Here is a 17490-nt window from a genome sequence, read left to right on the forward strand (position 1 = left end):
TGGCAAATTTTTCTTCCCTACAATCACTTTTAATAGTAGTTAGGTTGTTTTTTGTTTGGTTGGTTTTGTTTTTTACCTGTTCTTTTCAAAATCAGTTTCTTAAATTAAAAAAATTTTTTTGAGATATAAGATATAAGAATAAGTTAGACTATATGAAAAGTTTTTCAAATGAAAACAGTCTCGATCTCATTTCTTCTCATCTCATCCTTTCCTACCTCAATTCCATTGTCCAGAAGCCATTCCAGCATAAAAAAAAAGAATATAACCAATACCCTAGAAGCACCCCACTATGCCACGTGCCTTCTCTTTTTCTTTCTCTTCCTTGCCCCAGAGGTATTCACTCTTCTGAATTCTGGTTATTGCTCCTTGTTTTTCAATTCTACCCTATATGCATGTGCCATAACTGACATGGTTTCATTCTGCATGTTCTTTTTGCTTTTTTAAGTAGGTTCCACACCCAGCGTGGAGCCCTGTGAAGAGCTTGAACTCACAACCCTGAGATCAAAACCTGAGCTGAGATCAAGAGTCGGACACTTAACTGACTGAGCCACCCAGACACCCCTCATTTTGCATGTTTTTTAAAGTTAATATGTGTAGTCATGCCATATGTATCATTTTGTGACTTGCTTTTATGACTCAATCTTATGTTTTTGAGATGCATTTATATTAATAGCTATAGCTATAGTTTATTAGTTTTCATTGCTGGATAGCTGGCCATTATATGAATAGATGAATACACCACAAATTATTTATTCATTGTAGTCTCAGTGTACTTTTACTATCCCCTCTTCCTTTTTTCTTTTTTCTTTTCTTTTCTTTTTTTGCCATTGAAGCTCCTTTCCTTATGAACCATTTATTCCTATACGGCTTCTTATTGTGAGGATTATAATGATTTTTTTTTTTTCACTTGGCCTCATTCTGGGTTCTACTAAATCTTTCACTCAGTCATTCAGCCTGTATTTTTCCATGGAATCTCTTTGATGAAGGCTGCTATGGACTGTCATAGAATGTTAATTTTGTAAGAAGACAGAGGTTCCTAATTTTTAAAGAAAATTTAAATATAACTAATTAAAATAATAACAAGAATGAAACCCTTCATGTGACTTTCAATATTCCTAACTCATTCTATAAAAATACCTTACTAATTTTAATTGATCATATACTAAATAGTATAAAATTATTCAAATTACAGTCCTGATGTTTATAGCAGCATTATGGACAGTAGCCAAATTATGGAAAGAGCCCAAATGTCCATCAACTGATGAATGGATAAAGAATATTATTTAGCCATCAAAAAGAATGAAAACTTGCCGTTTGCAATGACATGGATAGAGCTAGAGTGTATTATACTAAGAGAAATAGAGAAAAACAAATACCGTATGATTTCACTCATATGTGGAATTTAAGAAACAAAACAGGTGAACGTAGGAGAAAGGGAAAAGAAAAGAGAGGGAAGCAAACCACAAGAGACTCTTAACTATAGTGAACAAACTGAGGATTCACAGAGGGAGGTGGGCGGAGGATGGGCTAAATGGGTGATGGGTATTAAGGAGGGCACTTGTTGTGATGAGCACCAGGTGTTATATGTAAATGATGAATCACTTGGGGTGCCTGGGTGGCTCAGTCGGTTAAGCATCTGCCTTCGGCTCAGGTCATGATCCCAGGGTCCTGGGATCGAGCCCCACATCGGGCTCCCTGCTCAGTGGGGAGCCTGCTTCTTCCTCTCCTCCCCACTTATGCTCTCTCTCCTTATCTCTGTCTCTCTCTCTTTCAAATAAATAAATATCTTTTTTAAAAAAGTGATGAATCACTTAATTCTACTCCTGAAACCAATATCACACTATACGCTTACTAACTACCTAGAATTTAAATAAAAACTTGAAACCAATCAAAAGACAAACAAAGAAACCAAGTTACATTCCTAAAAAGTCCTAAAAGAATTTTGTATCAAGTGGGTGTATATAGTCAGTAAAGACAGGTGGTACTTAGAAGGTAGAAAACTGTTTCTTGGACCCCTGGGTAGCTCAGTCGGTTAAGTGTCTGTCTTTGGCTCAGGTCATGATCTTGGGGTCCTGGGGTTGAGTCCCGCATCTGGCTCCCTGCTCAGCCGGAAGTCTGCTTCTCTCTCTGCCCCTCCCCCACCTTTCATGCTCAAGATCTCTCTCTCTCTAAAAAAAGAAAGAAAAGAAAATTGTTTCTTATGACCGGGACCTCCAACTCTTGATCTTTAACCAATAGGATCAGTTCAAGTTAGCCCCCTTCAGGTTAATTATTGACAATTACAGTTGTAAAATGTGAAATACTGTGCCCTTTCACCTATGGTTAACAGCAGTGTGTATTCAGATGGTCACATTATGTACAAAAACACAAGGGCTTGGAGATGATCCTCCAGAATCCACAGCAGTACTACAGGACAGTAGTTTCCTGGAACAATATAGTTTCTTTTCAATTTTTTCCTTTGAGCAGTTAACCTTTACTTTATTGTCTAATTGGATCTTTTAAATTATTACAACAAAATGTTACACTAGTCAGACTAATTAGGGGACAGGCCATTACCAGTAAAAGTGTTCAAATAATGCCTCGACCTCAGATTTTTAGGTTGGCCAACCAGATTTAAATTTGCAGGGTTAATTTGCATGATATCATGAATGTGTTAAAAGGTCTTCTAAAAAGTTAGTGTTCTAAAAAAGAGTTAAGCAAGACCCATGTTTTAGCAAGAAATGGACCTTGATTTTTTTCATTTAGTATCTGTAATAATAAGCATTTCTTTAACATTTATTTTGTGCCAAGAACTGTTCTAAGTGCTTTCTATATATTGACTTATTTAATACTTCTTCAAATTCTATAAGGGAGGCAGGAAGTCTTTACCCACTGCATTTTACAGATGAGAGAACTAAAATATAAAGGGAATTTATCCACATTCACACAGTTAATAAGGGATTATTATGATTCATATGGTTTCAAAATAAACTCATATGTTGAATTATTAATTCATAAATCCATACGTTGAAACCCCAACCTCCGGTACCTCAGAATGTGAGTTTATTTGGAAATAGGTTCATTACAGCTGTAATTAGTTAAATTAAGATGAGGTCGTATTAGAGTAAGGTGGGCCCCTAATCCAACACGACTAGCGTCCTTATAAAGAGGGGGGATTTGGGCATAGACATACATACAGGGAGGATGCCATGTGAAGGTGAAGGCAGAGATGGGGTGATGCTTCTACAAGCCAAGGATGCCACAGATTACGAGTGTAACCAGCAGAAGCAAGGGGAGAGGCATGGGATAGATTCTCCCTCACAGTCTTGATCTCAGACTTCTGGCCCCCAGAACTGTGATCGTAAATTTCTGCTGTCAAAGCCATTGGGTTTGTTGTACTTTGTTAACCTAACCCTCGCAAACTGATACAGGGGTAGAGTCAGGATCAAACCCAGGCAGGAACGCTGCAAGATTGGTGCGCTTATCACCTCATTCTGTGCCTCTCCCATAACAGAACTAATCAAAATAGAACAGACACCAATGCCCTGAGCAAATAAATGGCACAAGAGTTACCGACCAGCTTTCAAATCTAGGCAGAGGAGCAAAACACTGACTACCCTTTACCTGTGTCTGTACCACGTGCCCTGGAGCCTCTTCTCTACCCCCTTAAGTTAAGGGACTGTTTCAGCCCTACCCAGACGTTTTTCATAATCTACTGTGTAAATGTACTCAGCCAGCTTGCGGGACTCTGAGCCTGTGTCCCTATTCAGCTTCAAAATCCAAACCTTTAATAGATTTTTGGAAGCGGCACCATCATTCTGTTCGTAAGAGCCACATTTATGCTGTTTCCTTTGGGTTAAAATTAAAAGGATGTGTCCTACAGGTGACAGGAGGAACAAGGGCCCTCCCAGTAGTCATATTTACTGACAAGGAAAGGAAAAACCCGTGCAGATGGCTGGGCGACTGGCACCGGGCCATGGACAGGTAGGTATCTTTGCAGAATAAGTTCTGAACTGTGAGCGAGCTCTGGGCCTGGGGTTCCAAGCCTTGAAGTAGGGGAGCTTTGGAGCAGAAGGAAAACTGCAGCCAGACCGTTGCCCCCTGAGAGCAGCTGTGTGCGGGGTGTGGGAGGTCAGGGTCAGGGTCAGGGTGAGGCTTGGACCCGCGTGCAGGCCGGACTGGAGACCACTATCCTTCTGGGAGGGGGGTGTCGAGCTTCCTCTGCGCCTCTGGGAGGTCAGGGTCAGGGTCAGGGTGAGGCTTGGACCCGCGTGCAGGCCGGACTGGAGACCACTATCCTTCTGGGAGGGGGGTGTCGAGCTTCCTCTGCGCCTCTGGACGTGGGTGCCTCTCTTGGCCAGCACAGTCCACTTTCGCACAACCACCCGCCGCAGTGTTTGATGGGTAGCCGGGCAAAACCGGGAAGGTCAGCCCGAGGTGGGCGCGTGGGCTGGGCCTCTCGGCTGCGATTTCCCTGCAGGCCCGCGGCCACAGGGGCAGCGCGTCCCTCCTTGCAGAGAGTGGGAAACGGAGCCTGGGGGCGGCGGCCAGGACCGCGCACTGGGGTCGCCGGGCACCGGTTTTAGTTAAGCACCGGGACAACGCGGGCGGGAGAACACAGCCCCCGCCGAACTGACGGCCGACCTCCGCAGGCACTTGGGAGAGGAGGAGGGAAGAAGGAAAGGACGGAGGGAGGGGCGAACCACTTCCTGAATCGCCTGCAAACCCGGGGCGCGAGCTTGGTCTGCGCTGCGCCGCGATGTCTGGAGCGTCGGCCAGGAGCCTAGCCAAGGGTGAGGCGGGCGGGCTGCGAGAGGCGGGGGGGGCTCGGCCACTCCCAGCCGCGCGTCCTGGTGTGGCTGCTCCGGAGCCACCTGGGGGGTCCCCCACTTGCGGGGATCGGGCCGGGGCCGCAGCGCGCGGGCCCTCTCCGCGGCCTGGCCCTGGGATGGCGGGAGGATGGGGGTCCCCGCCGCTCTCCGGGCGGTGACCGCCTCCGCGCCTCCCCCGCAGGAAGCGCGCCCCCAGGACCGGTCCCCGAGGGCCTGATCCGCGTCTACAGCATGAGGTTCTGCCCATTCGCCCAGAGGACGCTCTTGGTCCTGAAGGCCAAGGGAATCAGGTAAGGGCCCAGGCAGCTGCTTTGGGGGCGGCCGGGTGGGAATTTCCGATGGGGCCCCAGGGGCTTCCTTTCCTGCAAAGCAAACTATTCTCAGACTTTTGGGGGCGGGGGGGTCAAAGCAAATTATGAACCCACTTCCTGGGGTGAGGGGTGGGAGGAATGCCATAGATTACACCAGTTTAGGACACCCCATTTCAATCCACCTAACCATTTTATGGATTTGAAAAGCTGAGGCTCTCGTAAGGTTGGTGGTAAGTGGAGATCACAGGTAATGACCAGCAGCAGCTCTTTCAGCTCTGGTAGATCACTGATTCCTGGTCCACTGCCCTTTTGCTTTCACCCCACTTCTACGTTCATGTCTGTCTTCTGTGATCCTATTTGCTGTTATTCTGATTATATAGTTCCTTTCCTAATAGTTGGTAATTTACTCCAGTACAGAGTCCAGGCCTTGACCCTGAGTCAACTGTACTGTACCGTACATAATTCCTATAGGCTGGGTTGTTGAGTCAAAGTGTGTATGCCTAGAAATTCAGTCTTCTGCGAAGCCTCTTTGAAATTAAAAACCAAATGGTTTTTGACCTATTGGTTATCCATGGGGAATATGCAATAGTCACTTGGCTCCTGACACCAAATATCCATTGCCTCCCTTCCAATGATCTTTGGAAACTGTTGAGCAGACATTAGATAACCTGTGGTGCAGAAGTTTACAATATACCCCCATTCTTAAGAAATTTTCCATCCATGTGCTTAGGTTTTATAAACTAATTTTAGTCTTATAGGGGGAGAATTAAGCAGACAATAATTTTCCCTAAAAGATTTTAAGATGCATTCTAAAGAAAAAAAATATTTTCGGGTTAGCCATCACTTCACTAGGATTTGCCTCTTATTTGGATGAAATTGATTCTGAACACATAGCAAAATACTCAACATTTAGTAACATTTATCCAGAACATTATATTTTATTCAAATACTGCAGTATTTGCTGTATTAGAATTCTTTTATTGCAAGTAAGAGTAATCTTATTCAAATTGGATTGAAAAAAGATATACCTTATGCTTGTGTCACTGAAAAGTACAGGAGCAAGGCACAGCTGGATTGGGGGACGTGAAGTCCTGGTTTCTGGGCCCCTCGAAAACAACCCTACCTTATACACTGGGACTGTTTTCCAAAAGGAAATTGAACTGATTTTACCAAATAGTGTGTGTGTGGCGGTGAAGAATGGTAACAGCCACCAGATAGTGCACGCAACAGAGGTCTTCTACCTTCATGGATCAGGTTTTAGTTCGCTGCCCAGATGACTTTCATTAGAGAGGTGCTAGATTTTTGCTGCATGGTATCACCTAACAAAGCATGGTTTTCTCTAAAAAATACATCTTCCAACTTGTGGTGGCAGGTGTGTTGACTTATTGGCTCATAATGTCAGGTTACCAAATGCATCTGTGTTCTAAGAACCTTCTTTATCACAAAAGCCCAGGATCTACCTTTTGTTTTCATGGTATAAAATTTCAGAAATGTTGATAATTCCCTGGCAGGGAGCTGGCCTTGTATTTCTTTTGATGGCTGGTATCTGAGTGTCTAGTAATCTGTCAGCACATGAACCTCTTGATACAGAACTGTATTCTAGGGGCACCTGGGTGGCTCAGTCGGTTAAGCGACTGCCTTCGGCTCAGGTCATGGTCCCAGGGTCCTGGGATCGAGTCCCACGTCGGGCTCCCTGCTCTGCAGGAAGCCAGCCTGCTTCTCCTTCTCCCACTCCCCCTGCTTGTGTTCCCTCTCTCGCTGTGTGTCTCTCTCTCTCAAATAATAAATAAAATCTTTAAAAAAAAAAAAAAAAAGAACTGTATTCTAGTGTTCAATGTAGCCCTTCCTGTTTTCATCGGGGATTACATATTTAAATCCTCAAACTAGACGCTATTCTAACTACTGAGATGGATGGGGAAATAGGTGTTGGCGTATGTTATTTTTGAGTAACTAACCTGTTCTATTGAACAATGAACCAGCTTTGACAATTATATGGACCTGGCTTTAACAATTACATGAAACTTTGCTGTCTCTTATTTCTTCTACAACCTCTCAGGCAAGAAACAAGTTAGATCTAATTACAGTCTGAATATAGCTTGGACTTCATCTGTTTTCTTCCTTTTGGGTTTGCTTAGTGTGATTTACCCACGTAACATTTAAAAAAATATCAGTGCGTGGACGTTTAATCTGAAACTTTATTTTATGGGTGGATTTTTTGGATTCCTTAATATTCTTGTAAAAGTGAGGAACTTTCTTTTCAATTTAGTAAAAGGAATTGAATTTTATGTTGATTCTCATATAGTAGGTAGTGAATACAGTTCAATTAGTTACCTCAGATAATTTACAGTTAGAAAGCTCTTAGCTCAAAATGGAGTATCTTATTGACAGTCTTGAAGCAGTTCCACTTATTTATTCATTCATTCAACAAATACTTACTGAGTAACCCTGTCTGAAACCATTTTTATTGTCTTCATAGCATTTAAATCTATTTTAAAAATTTTGCTCATTTACATGTTTGTTTATTAATATGAACAAGGCACAGAATCCCTGCCTTCATGGAGCTTACACTCTAGGGAGGTGACATAATAAGGATGTAAATAAACGAGCAATGTAATTTCAGATACACATCATCAGTTCAATGAAGAAAGTAAAACAAGATGGTCATGTAGTGGAGGCTCTTAGCAGCTTCAGACCGGGTAGTCAGGGCCTCTTGGAGGATCTGGTGTTTGACCTGAAAAGACAGGCAGAAATGGCAGAGGAACAATACATGTAAATGCCCTAAGGTGAGAGCCTGTTTGGCAAACTCAAGAAATATAAAAAAGGCCAGTGTGGCCAGCTTGTAATGACCAGAGGGCAAGTCCTAGGAACAGGTGTGACAGGTAAGAAAGGGCCAGATCACATGCTACAGAGGGTTTAGGTTTTATCCTCATTGCAATGAGGAGCAATCACAGGGTTGCAAGCAGGAGGATGGCCTGATCCAATTTACTTCTGTTGTGGAAAATGAACTAGAGGGAGGGCACAGTGGAAGCTGAGAGGCCAGTGGGCGGCTACTGTAGAGGTCTAGCTGGCAGCTGATGTTTTGACAAGGAGGCAGGGATAAAGCTGAGAAGTGGCTATGATTTGGAGGTCTAGCTGACAGGTCTTGGTGATCCACTGGACTTGAGGAAGAGGGAGCAAGGGAAAAGGAATCAAGACTGAGTTGAATCCTAAATCCTAAATTTGGGGTCTGATCAAATCTGAGTGGGTGGTAGGGCCAGTGAGGATTTACTCAGAAGTACAAAAAAAAAAAAAAAAAAAAGTTCCACTCTCTTCATTGTCTTTGTCTCTTTCAGGCATGAAATCATCAACATCAACCTGAAAAATAAGCCTGAGTGGTTCTTTAAGAAGAATCCCTTTGGCCTGGTGCCAGTTCTGGAAAACAGTCAGGGTCAACTGATCTACGAATCTGCCATCACTTGTGAGTACCTGGATGAAGCATATCCAGGAAAGAAGCTGTTGCCAGACGACCCCTATGAGAAAGCTTGCCAAAAGATGGTGTTTGAGTTATTTTCTAAGGTGTGTGTATAAGAAATCTCAGCTCCTATTTGAAAAAAAAACTTTGTTTTTTAAGCTAAATCAGTGCTGTCATTTATGATTCAGTGACGTGGGAAAGGAAAATGCAACAGTGTTCTTATCTGCAAGCCCTGTCACCATCTGGTTCCTGCTTCTCCTTGCCTCTCCAAAGTCAGCCTTCTTCACTCTTCAGACACTGTGTTCCTGCCACACTGAATGTTTTGTTTTCCCACACTCACCACCTCCTTCTAAACTCTTGCTGGAAGGCTCTTCCCCCTTCTCACTTTGCCTGGTTATCTCCAAGTCCTCTTTCATGTATCTGCTCAGCTTCTGCTGCCTTCCAGAAGCTTGTCCGGGCTGGGTTCATGCCCAGCTCTGTGGTCCCACAGGTGCTAACCTCTCCCTGTCAGTGACTGCCCGCTTTCTTGCCTATGTGTTGTACCAGGACTCTGAGCTCCTTTCCGGTGAGGCTGTGTTCCCATCACTGTTGGCTCACTGCCTCGGTCCGTGACCAGCTCTGCCAGTTCCTAGTGGTGTGACTCTGAGGAAGTTACTCGTTTACCTCTGTGCCTCAGCTTATCACTTGTCAAAGGAGTATAATAATTGCTCCCTTCTTGTAGATAAAAATCAGTTTATATAAAACACCTAGAGCAGAGTCTGACATGGTAAATGCTGTGTTGGCCCTTGTGGTTCTGGCCAGTGTCTAGCAGCAGGTACCTACTCTGTGTTGGCGATAGCTGTCAGCTGACTGAGTAAACGGCATTCCTGTAGAAGACCTGTTCGTATCTTAATCAGCGTCAAGGTTGTAGATAGTTCAAACAATTGATATTCACAAAGAACTGCCCAACAGTGGACAACAAGAATAGCGGTGTCAGGTTATCTCTATAGACCTGTTATTTGTCAGGATATGTGTCAGCATATCTTGTCTTCTTTAAATGGTTAAAGAAATACCTAGAAGGTGAAATTTCTAGAGAGAACATATTGTGTAAGGAGACATTGCAAAGGGAAACCAATGGGGAAGAGAGAGGGAGTTAGCTAGCTTGGCAGAACGAGAGGGAAAGAATAGCACAGATGCCACGGTCGAAGGTGATGGATAGGGAATATGACAATTACAAGAAAGATGTTGGAGGACTAAAAAAATAGTAACAAGAAATTCATTATAGGGACATCTGGCTGGCTCAGTCAGTAGAGCATGTGACTCTGGACCTTGGGGTTGTGAGTTCAAGCCCCACATTGGGTGTAGAGGTTACTTTCAAAAAAAGAGAGAGAGAGAGATTCATTGTATTGTTTCAAAAGAAAATAAGCTAAAAACTGGAGATGCCCACCATTACTTCCCAGCTCACATTCAGGGAAGAGGGGGTTTTAGGTACCATATGACCCCACCCTCCTGGCCATAGCTCAGCAAACCAGAAATGCCCCCACCTCCATCCCCAGCCCAGTCATCTTCTCTCCTGAGAACTTGAAACTGAGACACGGAGACTAACAGTAAAGGTGTTGAAGCTTTGGAGGAGTGTGTATGTGTGTTTGTGTGTGTGTGTAAATATATATGTGTGTGTATGTATATATAAAATTGGAGACTTAACAAACCAAAGCCATACAAAAAATAAATTTATTTATTTATTTATTTGAGACAGAGAGAGCATGCACAAGCAGGGGGGAGGGGCGGGGGGAGAGGGAGATGCACGGCGTGGGGCTCGATCCCAGGACTCTGAGATCATGACCTGAGCCGAAGGCAGATGCTTAACCATCTGAGCCACCCAGGCGCCCCCCAAAAATTAACTTACGGAAGCAGAAATTAAGACCATTGCCAAGGGACATGATATATAGGAACAATATGAGGCAGACATTTAAGGAAAAGCAGGGATAAAAAACCAGGCAGGCCCAGATGGAGCCGTGGACAGAAGTACTGCCTGCAAACCTTCACTTCCAATGAGGGCAAGCTGTGTGGACATGGATGGCATTTCAGGACACTCTCTTTTATTTTTACAAGCACCCGTTGACTTAAACCGGGATGAGTGGACTTCTGTCTCTTGCAATGAGACCATACCAAAAACTGAAGTATTAAAACACACAAACCCCTCCAGCATGACCCCCGAAGCATCTGACACTACATCTTTTGAACAGCCTTCTCAGGTCCTCCCCAAGGGAGAAAGCCGAAAGATGCTCTTCCCCAGCTCCCTTTGCGGCTGGGGCAGAAGTGTGGGACCCTGGCTCTTCCTGTCAGAAGCGCCCACCATAGAGCTGGATTCAGAAATGAGCAGTGTGGGGAGACAGGCTTGGTGTGTGGGGCACGGGGCCTGCTGGTGAGAGTGGCCAGTTTCAGAGCTCCAGGCTTTGGGGAGCAGTGGCGGTTGCAGGATCAAATTCCAGACCCAGGAGGGCTTCAGGGCTCAAGGCGTTAGTCACCTCGGGGTCTAACTTCTGGCAGGAGCGCAAACGGCAGCACCCATCATGCCGGTTCTGAGCATGATTTCCGAACGTTCCAGCCTAGTCCCCAGCCTATTTTGTCAGCCTCTCAATAATTCTATGAGTCACTCAGTGTCTTTTTAAGACATATTTGGCTCAAACTCACCAAAGTGGGTTCTATTATTTGCAGCTTATAAAATCCTGACCAAATATCTCTTTACGCCCCAAAACTGTTTCTAAGATCAGTACCCGACCTCTGTGAATACAGGAATTGGTGCACTTTCAGGTTTCTCGAACACCCTGATCTGGGACTCTGAGCGTTCTGTCATGCTTTTCTGTGAGGGGGCTGGTACAGTTTGCCTCACACTGGTAACTGAGAAATTATTCTCTGTCTAGGTTCCATCTTTGGTAACAAGCTTTCTGAGAAGACAGAATGAGGAAGACTGCTCTGGCCTAAAAGAGGAATTGCGGAAAGAACTCAGCAAGCTAGAGGAGGTAATCTCTTCTCCAAGCTTTTGTCAGAATGAATGATACACTGTATCCACCCCCTTCTTCCTTCCACTATTCTTCATACTCCCCTTTCCCAAATCACTTTGTGGCAATTAGTAATAACACCAAATAAGGAATTTTAGGTTATGACAGATTGCTGTAAGATGTTGTGTTTAAGATACAAACTGAAACACCTAAAAATATTTTGTCATGGCTTGCTTTTAAAACATTGTCACACTGACAATAAAATAACAAGGAAAAAAAATGCACTAACATTTCCACAATTTGTCACCTGTTTTCATTTTTTCATGCCTGTGTCTAGTCCTTGTCCATGTATCAAAACAAAACAAAAAGAAAGAAGGAAGGAAGGAAGGAAGGAAGGAAGGAAAAAGTTAACATAACTGTAATCAGGGCATAGATACCATACTGTGTTCTTTTTTTTTTTTTTTTTAAATAGTATATTATAAACATTTCCCACCAGAGTTTGTCATGAATCATAGACACTTAGAGAAGCCTGGATGAGTTTTTACCTCCTTTGGGGCACAGCTGTCATTTGGGCCTTTAGATCAAGTCTTTCTCTTGGTCTTGAGACATTCCATTCACTCTCAGCCTTGGGTTTTTACTGAGGGAAGACATAGTTCCTCCCTTGTATGGGAATGCATCCTAATATTTTATCAGTATTAAGTTTGTTGTAGATTTTTTTGGAACTTATTTTCATTAAGAAAATTGTTACTAGTTTGCTAATTTTAACAAAAATCATGAATGTGTTTAATTTTGTTGAATGTTTTGTCTGTATCTATTACATCTATTGAGATGTTCATGGAATTTTTTCCCTTTAATCTGATGAATATGGTGTTATTGACAAATTTTCTGGTGTTGAACCATCCTAGCGTTACTGAGATAAAACCTACTTGTTTCCAATGGATTTTCATATATACTCTAGAACTAGTTAATATTTAAAGAATTTGCATACTATTCATGAGGTTGGATTATTATTTTGTTTTCATAGTGTCTTTGTTTTTTACATTAAGGATATTCTAACCTGATAAAATGTGTTGGGTTACTTTGCCTGTGTTTCTAATCTCTGAAATCATTTGATAGGGTTTGGCTGTTTCTGCTCTTTTACTAACTAGCTCAGGAGTTCAGTAGCTAATGCACATACCTTCAGTCTTTCTTGATTGTATAATGCATTAATGACCAATACATTACTTCTAAATAACATCTTAGTTGCATCCAATTAAGTTTTAATAGGCAGGACTTTCATTGTTCTGTTCTACATTGGCTTTTTTTCCTGTTTCCATTTGATTTTCTCATTGCCTAGCTATTATTTATCAGTGTACTTGTAAGTTTCCTAAACTTTTTGCTATTTTCTAATTTAATTACATTATGGTCAGAGAATACATATGGGATATTGTTTCTTTGAAGATTAAGACTTCTTTTGTGTTTGGCAACCTAGTAGAGCCTACGAACCCCTTCTCAGCATTTTTAAATGCTTAAATTAAAATATGTAAGATTAACTCTACTGTGGTTCATTTCATAATGGGAATACCTGCTAAATTGGGGGTTACTGGGGGGAGAGGGGCAGTATGTACTTTTTCCCCATCTACCTTCATAGACTCCAGATTTAGAACTCATGCCTTAAAGTGAGTAGTGCCATTTCCATGTTTTAGGCTGCTGAGTGGGTTATTTTCTTCTGACTGAAACTGCTATACTTAATTTATACACAATATAATAACCAGACACTACAGTTGAAGGGCAGGCCCAGTTAACATTGATTTGTTGTACAGTTCTGAGTGCCTAATAATTGCAAGGCACTCTACTGGGTAGTGTGGAAGGTAGAAAGTAAGATATGGTCTATACTCTTCAGATGATTAGCTTGGTGGTAGACAAAAGACAGATACTCCAGTAGATATAAGCCATCAATCCACAATGCAGAATGTTATATGGGCCCTGAGGAAAACTATGGAAGTTTTATAAAACGTAAGTTGGTTTGGTGTTAATTAGGTCCTCTACTTTGTCAGAACCATTAACACCAATGCACATTCTTGAATTATAGAAACATACTATTTGTGTTTGGTTTTCAGATAATTTTATTTGACATCTGTTTAACAGTTAACCCAGTTATTTCCAGTGTATTTTGAGTCATTTTTTTATTGAAGTGTTACATACAGAGAAGTATCCAAAGCATGAGTACAGCTTGATGAATTTTTACCAAGTGAACATAGTCATGGAACCAGCACCCATATCAAGAGACATTAGTTTGGGCTGTTTTTATACTTTATGCATATGGAATTATATAATATGCACTTTTGGGTCTGGCTTCTTTCATACAATAGTAGCTTTGTGAGATTCATCTATATTGTATGTAGTTCATTCCTATCCTTTGTGTTCCAACATATGACTATAGCACAGTTTATCTATTTTACTCCTGTTGGACAGTAAACATTTCCACTTTGGGGCTCTTACAATAAACGTTCTTCCACCTATCTTTTGGTGAACATATGTTCACATTTCCAAAGAGTAGAATTACTGGGTTAGAGAATGCATGCACTCAGCTTCAGTACATACAGTTAAAACATGGTTGCTCCAGCTTATAGTCCTGCCAGCAGTGGTTCCACACCCTTGTTAATTTTGTCTTGCTCATTTTAACTATTATGAAGGATGTGTAGTGGTATTACATTTTGGCTCTAATTTGCATTTCCCTGATGACCAGTGAGGTTGAATACCTTTTCACATGGTTTTTGGCCATTAGAATATCCTTTTTCGTGAAGGTCAAGTCTGGCCCCATTTTCTATTGAGTTATTTGCCTTTTTTCTTATTGATTCCTGGGAGTTCTCTCTCTAGTCTGAATACCAATCCTTTGCTGGGTATATATATTACAAAGATCTTGTATTCTGTTGCTTGCTTTATTTTTCTCTACTTTCCAGTTTATTTTGTTGGTTGTTGGCTTCATCCCAAACCAGGAGATTCTAAAGTTCAAACAAAAAGCCAGCTTGAATATGTCAGGGTAAAAGCTGCTGCTCTCACTTGCTCTACTTAACTTGCCTTCATCATTTCTGATGATGAGTCTTACTAAATGCACAAATAACAAGTACTCTTATGCTGTTTAATGTCCAGGTTCTTACCAATAAGAAGACAACCTTCTTTGGTGGCAATTCTCTTTCTATGATTGATTACCTCATCTGGCCCTGGTTTGAACGGCTGGAAATTCTGGAGTTAAATGAGTAAGACATTTGAATATTCTGTGCATAATTTAGGATAATGATAATTGGAAGAGTATATATTGACCTTTTTCTGAACAAAAATTAGAATATTTTATATAACTGGTATGAATGGGAACAGGCAGACAGGAGGAGAATCTTGGACTATCCAGGGCATATACTCACCACCCTTCTCCATTCCTGGAGTGTGTGGGGGAGGGGTGGACAGAGAATTCTATGACATGTAGTAAAATGTTTAAAAGTAACTTACTCCTACATGTATCATATGATCTCACTGATATGAGGAATTCTTAAATGCAGGAAACAAACAGGGTTGCTGGAGTGGGGAGTGGGGTGGGAGGGATGGGGTGACTGGGTGATAGACACTGGGGAGGGTATGTGCTCTGGTAAGCGCTGTGAATTGTGCAAGACTGTTGAATCTCAGATCTGTACCTCTGAAACAAATAATGCAATATATGTTAAGAAAAAAAAAAAGAAGAAGAAGAAGGTAGCGGGAGGGGAAGAATGAAGCAGGGGAAATCGGAGGGGTAGACGAACCATGAGAGACGATGGACTCTGAAAAACAAACAGGGTTCTGGAGGGGAGGGGTGTGGGAGGATGGGTTAGCCTGGTGGTGGGTATTGAGGAGGGCACAATGGAGCACTGGGTGTTATGCACAAACAATGAATCATGGAACACTTCATCTAAAACTAATGATGTAATGTATGGGGATTAACATAAGAATAAAAAAAATAAAAATAAATAAATAAATAAATAAATAAATAAATAAAAGTAACTTACTCCTTCCCTTCTGGCTAAAAATCCATAAGGATGTACATTTTTATAAGTATGTCATGCAGGATTGTTATGATCAATGCCACCTCTCATTTACCAGCAGAATTCCCACACTATTTTCCAAACTCCATGTTTGAAGTTTGGCAGCCACCTCGGCTTACTCTCAATTCTTAGAGCTTAAAAGTATTCAGTCCGGCTGTAGAATAAATATATAACATTCATGGTTGTCTTTCATGTTCTCCTTTTAAAAAGTTACTAGTTTGCCTGGACAAATAATTCTCATGCTAACTGAGCAAGTCACTTCACTCTAAGATTCCTTTTCCATAAAACAAAGACCTCTACAGTATCTTCCAAATCAAATATTCTGATTTTGTGCATTTTAAATAAATTATTTTAAAAGATTCGAGGAAAACAAAAGGAAACTGCAGAGTGATGATATAGGAGCCTTTGTAATGCCTTCCTAGTTAACCTAGCTCATGTCTTCATCCTTTTCCCTTCCCACAGTTGTGTAGACCACACTCCAAAACTTAAGCTCTGGATGGCAGCCATGAGGCAAGATCCTGCAGTATCAGCCCTCCTCACTGATCCCAAGGCCCTTCGAGGTTTCTTCAATCTCTACTTGCAGAACAGCCCTGAGGCCTGTGACTGTGGGCTCTGATAGGGGCAGGAGTCAGCAATGAAGAAATGGCTGATATTTTCCTTCACTAATATGAGTAAAAATAAACTTTAATTTTACCAAGTGCTCTCACATTTCACTGGATCACCTTCTCTGATTTGACATCATGGCTTAACTGTGGGGTTTCCTGGGCGCCTGGGTGGCTCAGATGGTTAAGCGTCTGCCTTCGGCTCAGGTCATGATCCCAGAGTCCTGGGATCGAGTCCCGCATTGGGCTCTCTGCTCCTTGGGAGCCTGCTTCTCCCTCTGCCTCTCTCTCTCTGTGTCTCTCATGAATAAATAAATAAAAATCTTTAAAAAACAAAACAAAACAAAAAAAAAACTGTGGGGTTTCCTTAAGGCCCTCCTGCAGAAATGTAAGCACATTTCCTGTCTCAGTATGCTCACGTTGATTCTAAGGGTTTTATCACAGTCTATGCTGAAAACCTCTAAGTCATCATCTCTGGTGAGAACTTAACTTCAACCTAGATTTCTTACTGCCCATAGGACATTTCCACATGGATACCCTGTTGTTTCAAGAGCTGCCCTCTCAAGTTTTCAATTCCTCATTCTTTCCTTTCCATCAACTTCACTACCTTTCTTATTCCCCTTGTCACCACTGAAGACCAGACTCACATCGCTTCAAAGTCAGGTGACTAGGTGTCCTTCTATTTGGTCTCCCAGTCTCCAATCTCAATCCCCTTCAAAATTTTCCAACCAATTCCTCCAACTCCTACCTACTCTTTGGGTACCCATCAGGCGTCCCATAGATGTAATTAAATACTGTGGAGACCACATCCATCAATTCAGTGTACGTCTGGATGAGTAATTCAGAAATACTCATGCCATCTTCCCTAGGCTTCCAAAGCCCACTGGGCTTCTAATTTTTATCATCACCTCACCTCCACGAGAAGAAGGTAGGTCGGAGAACATCATTTCATTCTACAGATGATTTCACCAAGATCCTGAGGTTGTGAGTCCTTAAGATGATGGCAGAAAGATCTGGAGAACACAGCCAGCACACTGCTCTTAGTGTCAAAATCAGGGAGCTGTCGACCGGCCCCATTACACTTTCCTGTACTTAAACGTAAGAGCGCATAACAATCACCTAAAGCTCACCGCTGGATTTCCGATATAGTGGGTCTGGGGTGAGCTGCGAAGTCCATATTTGAAACGAGCCCCCCCCCCCCCCGCCCCGGCCCGCCCCGGCCCGCCCCGGCCCGCCCCATGGTGATGCAGGCGATCTGGGGACCGCACCCTGAGAAGCAGTG

General features: G+C 42.4%; 1 protein-coding gene across 1 annotated transcript; it reads left to right on the top strand.

The window, feature by feature from the left end:
- Positions 1–4311: 4311 nt before the first annotated feature.
- GSTO1 (glutathione S-transferase omega 1) lies at positions 4312–16303 on the top strand. Its single transcript, XM_045878777.3, has 6 exons — positions 4312–4772; positions 4993–5101; positions 8455–8677; positions 11477–11575; positions 14687–14793; positions 16069–16303. The coding sequence occupies exons 1-6, from the start codon at positions 4739–4741 to the stop codon at positions 16220–16222; spliced, it is 726 nt and encodes a 241-aa protein (XP_045734733.1). The 5' UTR covers positions 4312–4738; the 3' UTR covers positions 16223–16303.
- Positions 16304–17490: the final 1187 nt, after the last annotated feature.

This window comes from Mirounga angustirostris, unplaced genomic scaffold (assembly GCF_029215605.1).
Source record: "Mirounga angustirostris isolate CCGP_5_RB_7025 unplaced genomic scaffold, mMirAng1.0.hap1 SCAF_6, whole genome shotgun sequence".
Classification (NCBI taxonomy): domain Eukaryota; kingdom Metazoa; phylum Chordata; class Mammalia; order Carnivora; family Phocidae; genus Mirounga; species Mirounga angustirostris.

Coding starts and splice junctions, on each gene's coding strand:
- GSTO1 (XM_045878777.3), top strand. CDS start 4,739: ATGTCTGGAGCGTCGGCCAGGAGCCTAGCCAAGG. Junction 8,678..11,476: donor TGTTTGAGTTATTTTCTAAG/GTGTGTGTATAA, acceptor TTCTCTGTCTAG/GTTCCATCTTTGGTAACAAG. Junction 11,576..14,686: donor AACTCAGCAAGCTAGAGGAG/GTAATCTCTTCT, acceptor TTTAATGTCCAG/GTTCTTACCAATAAGAAGAC.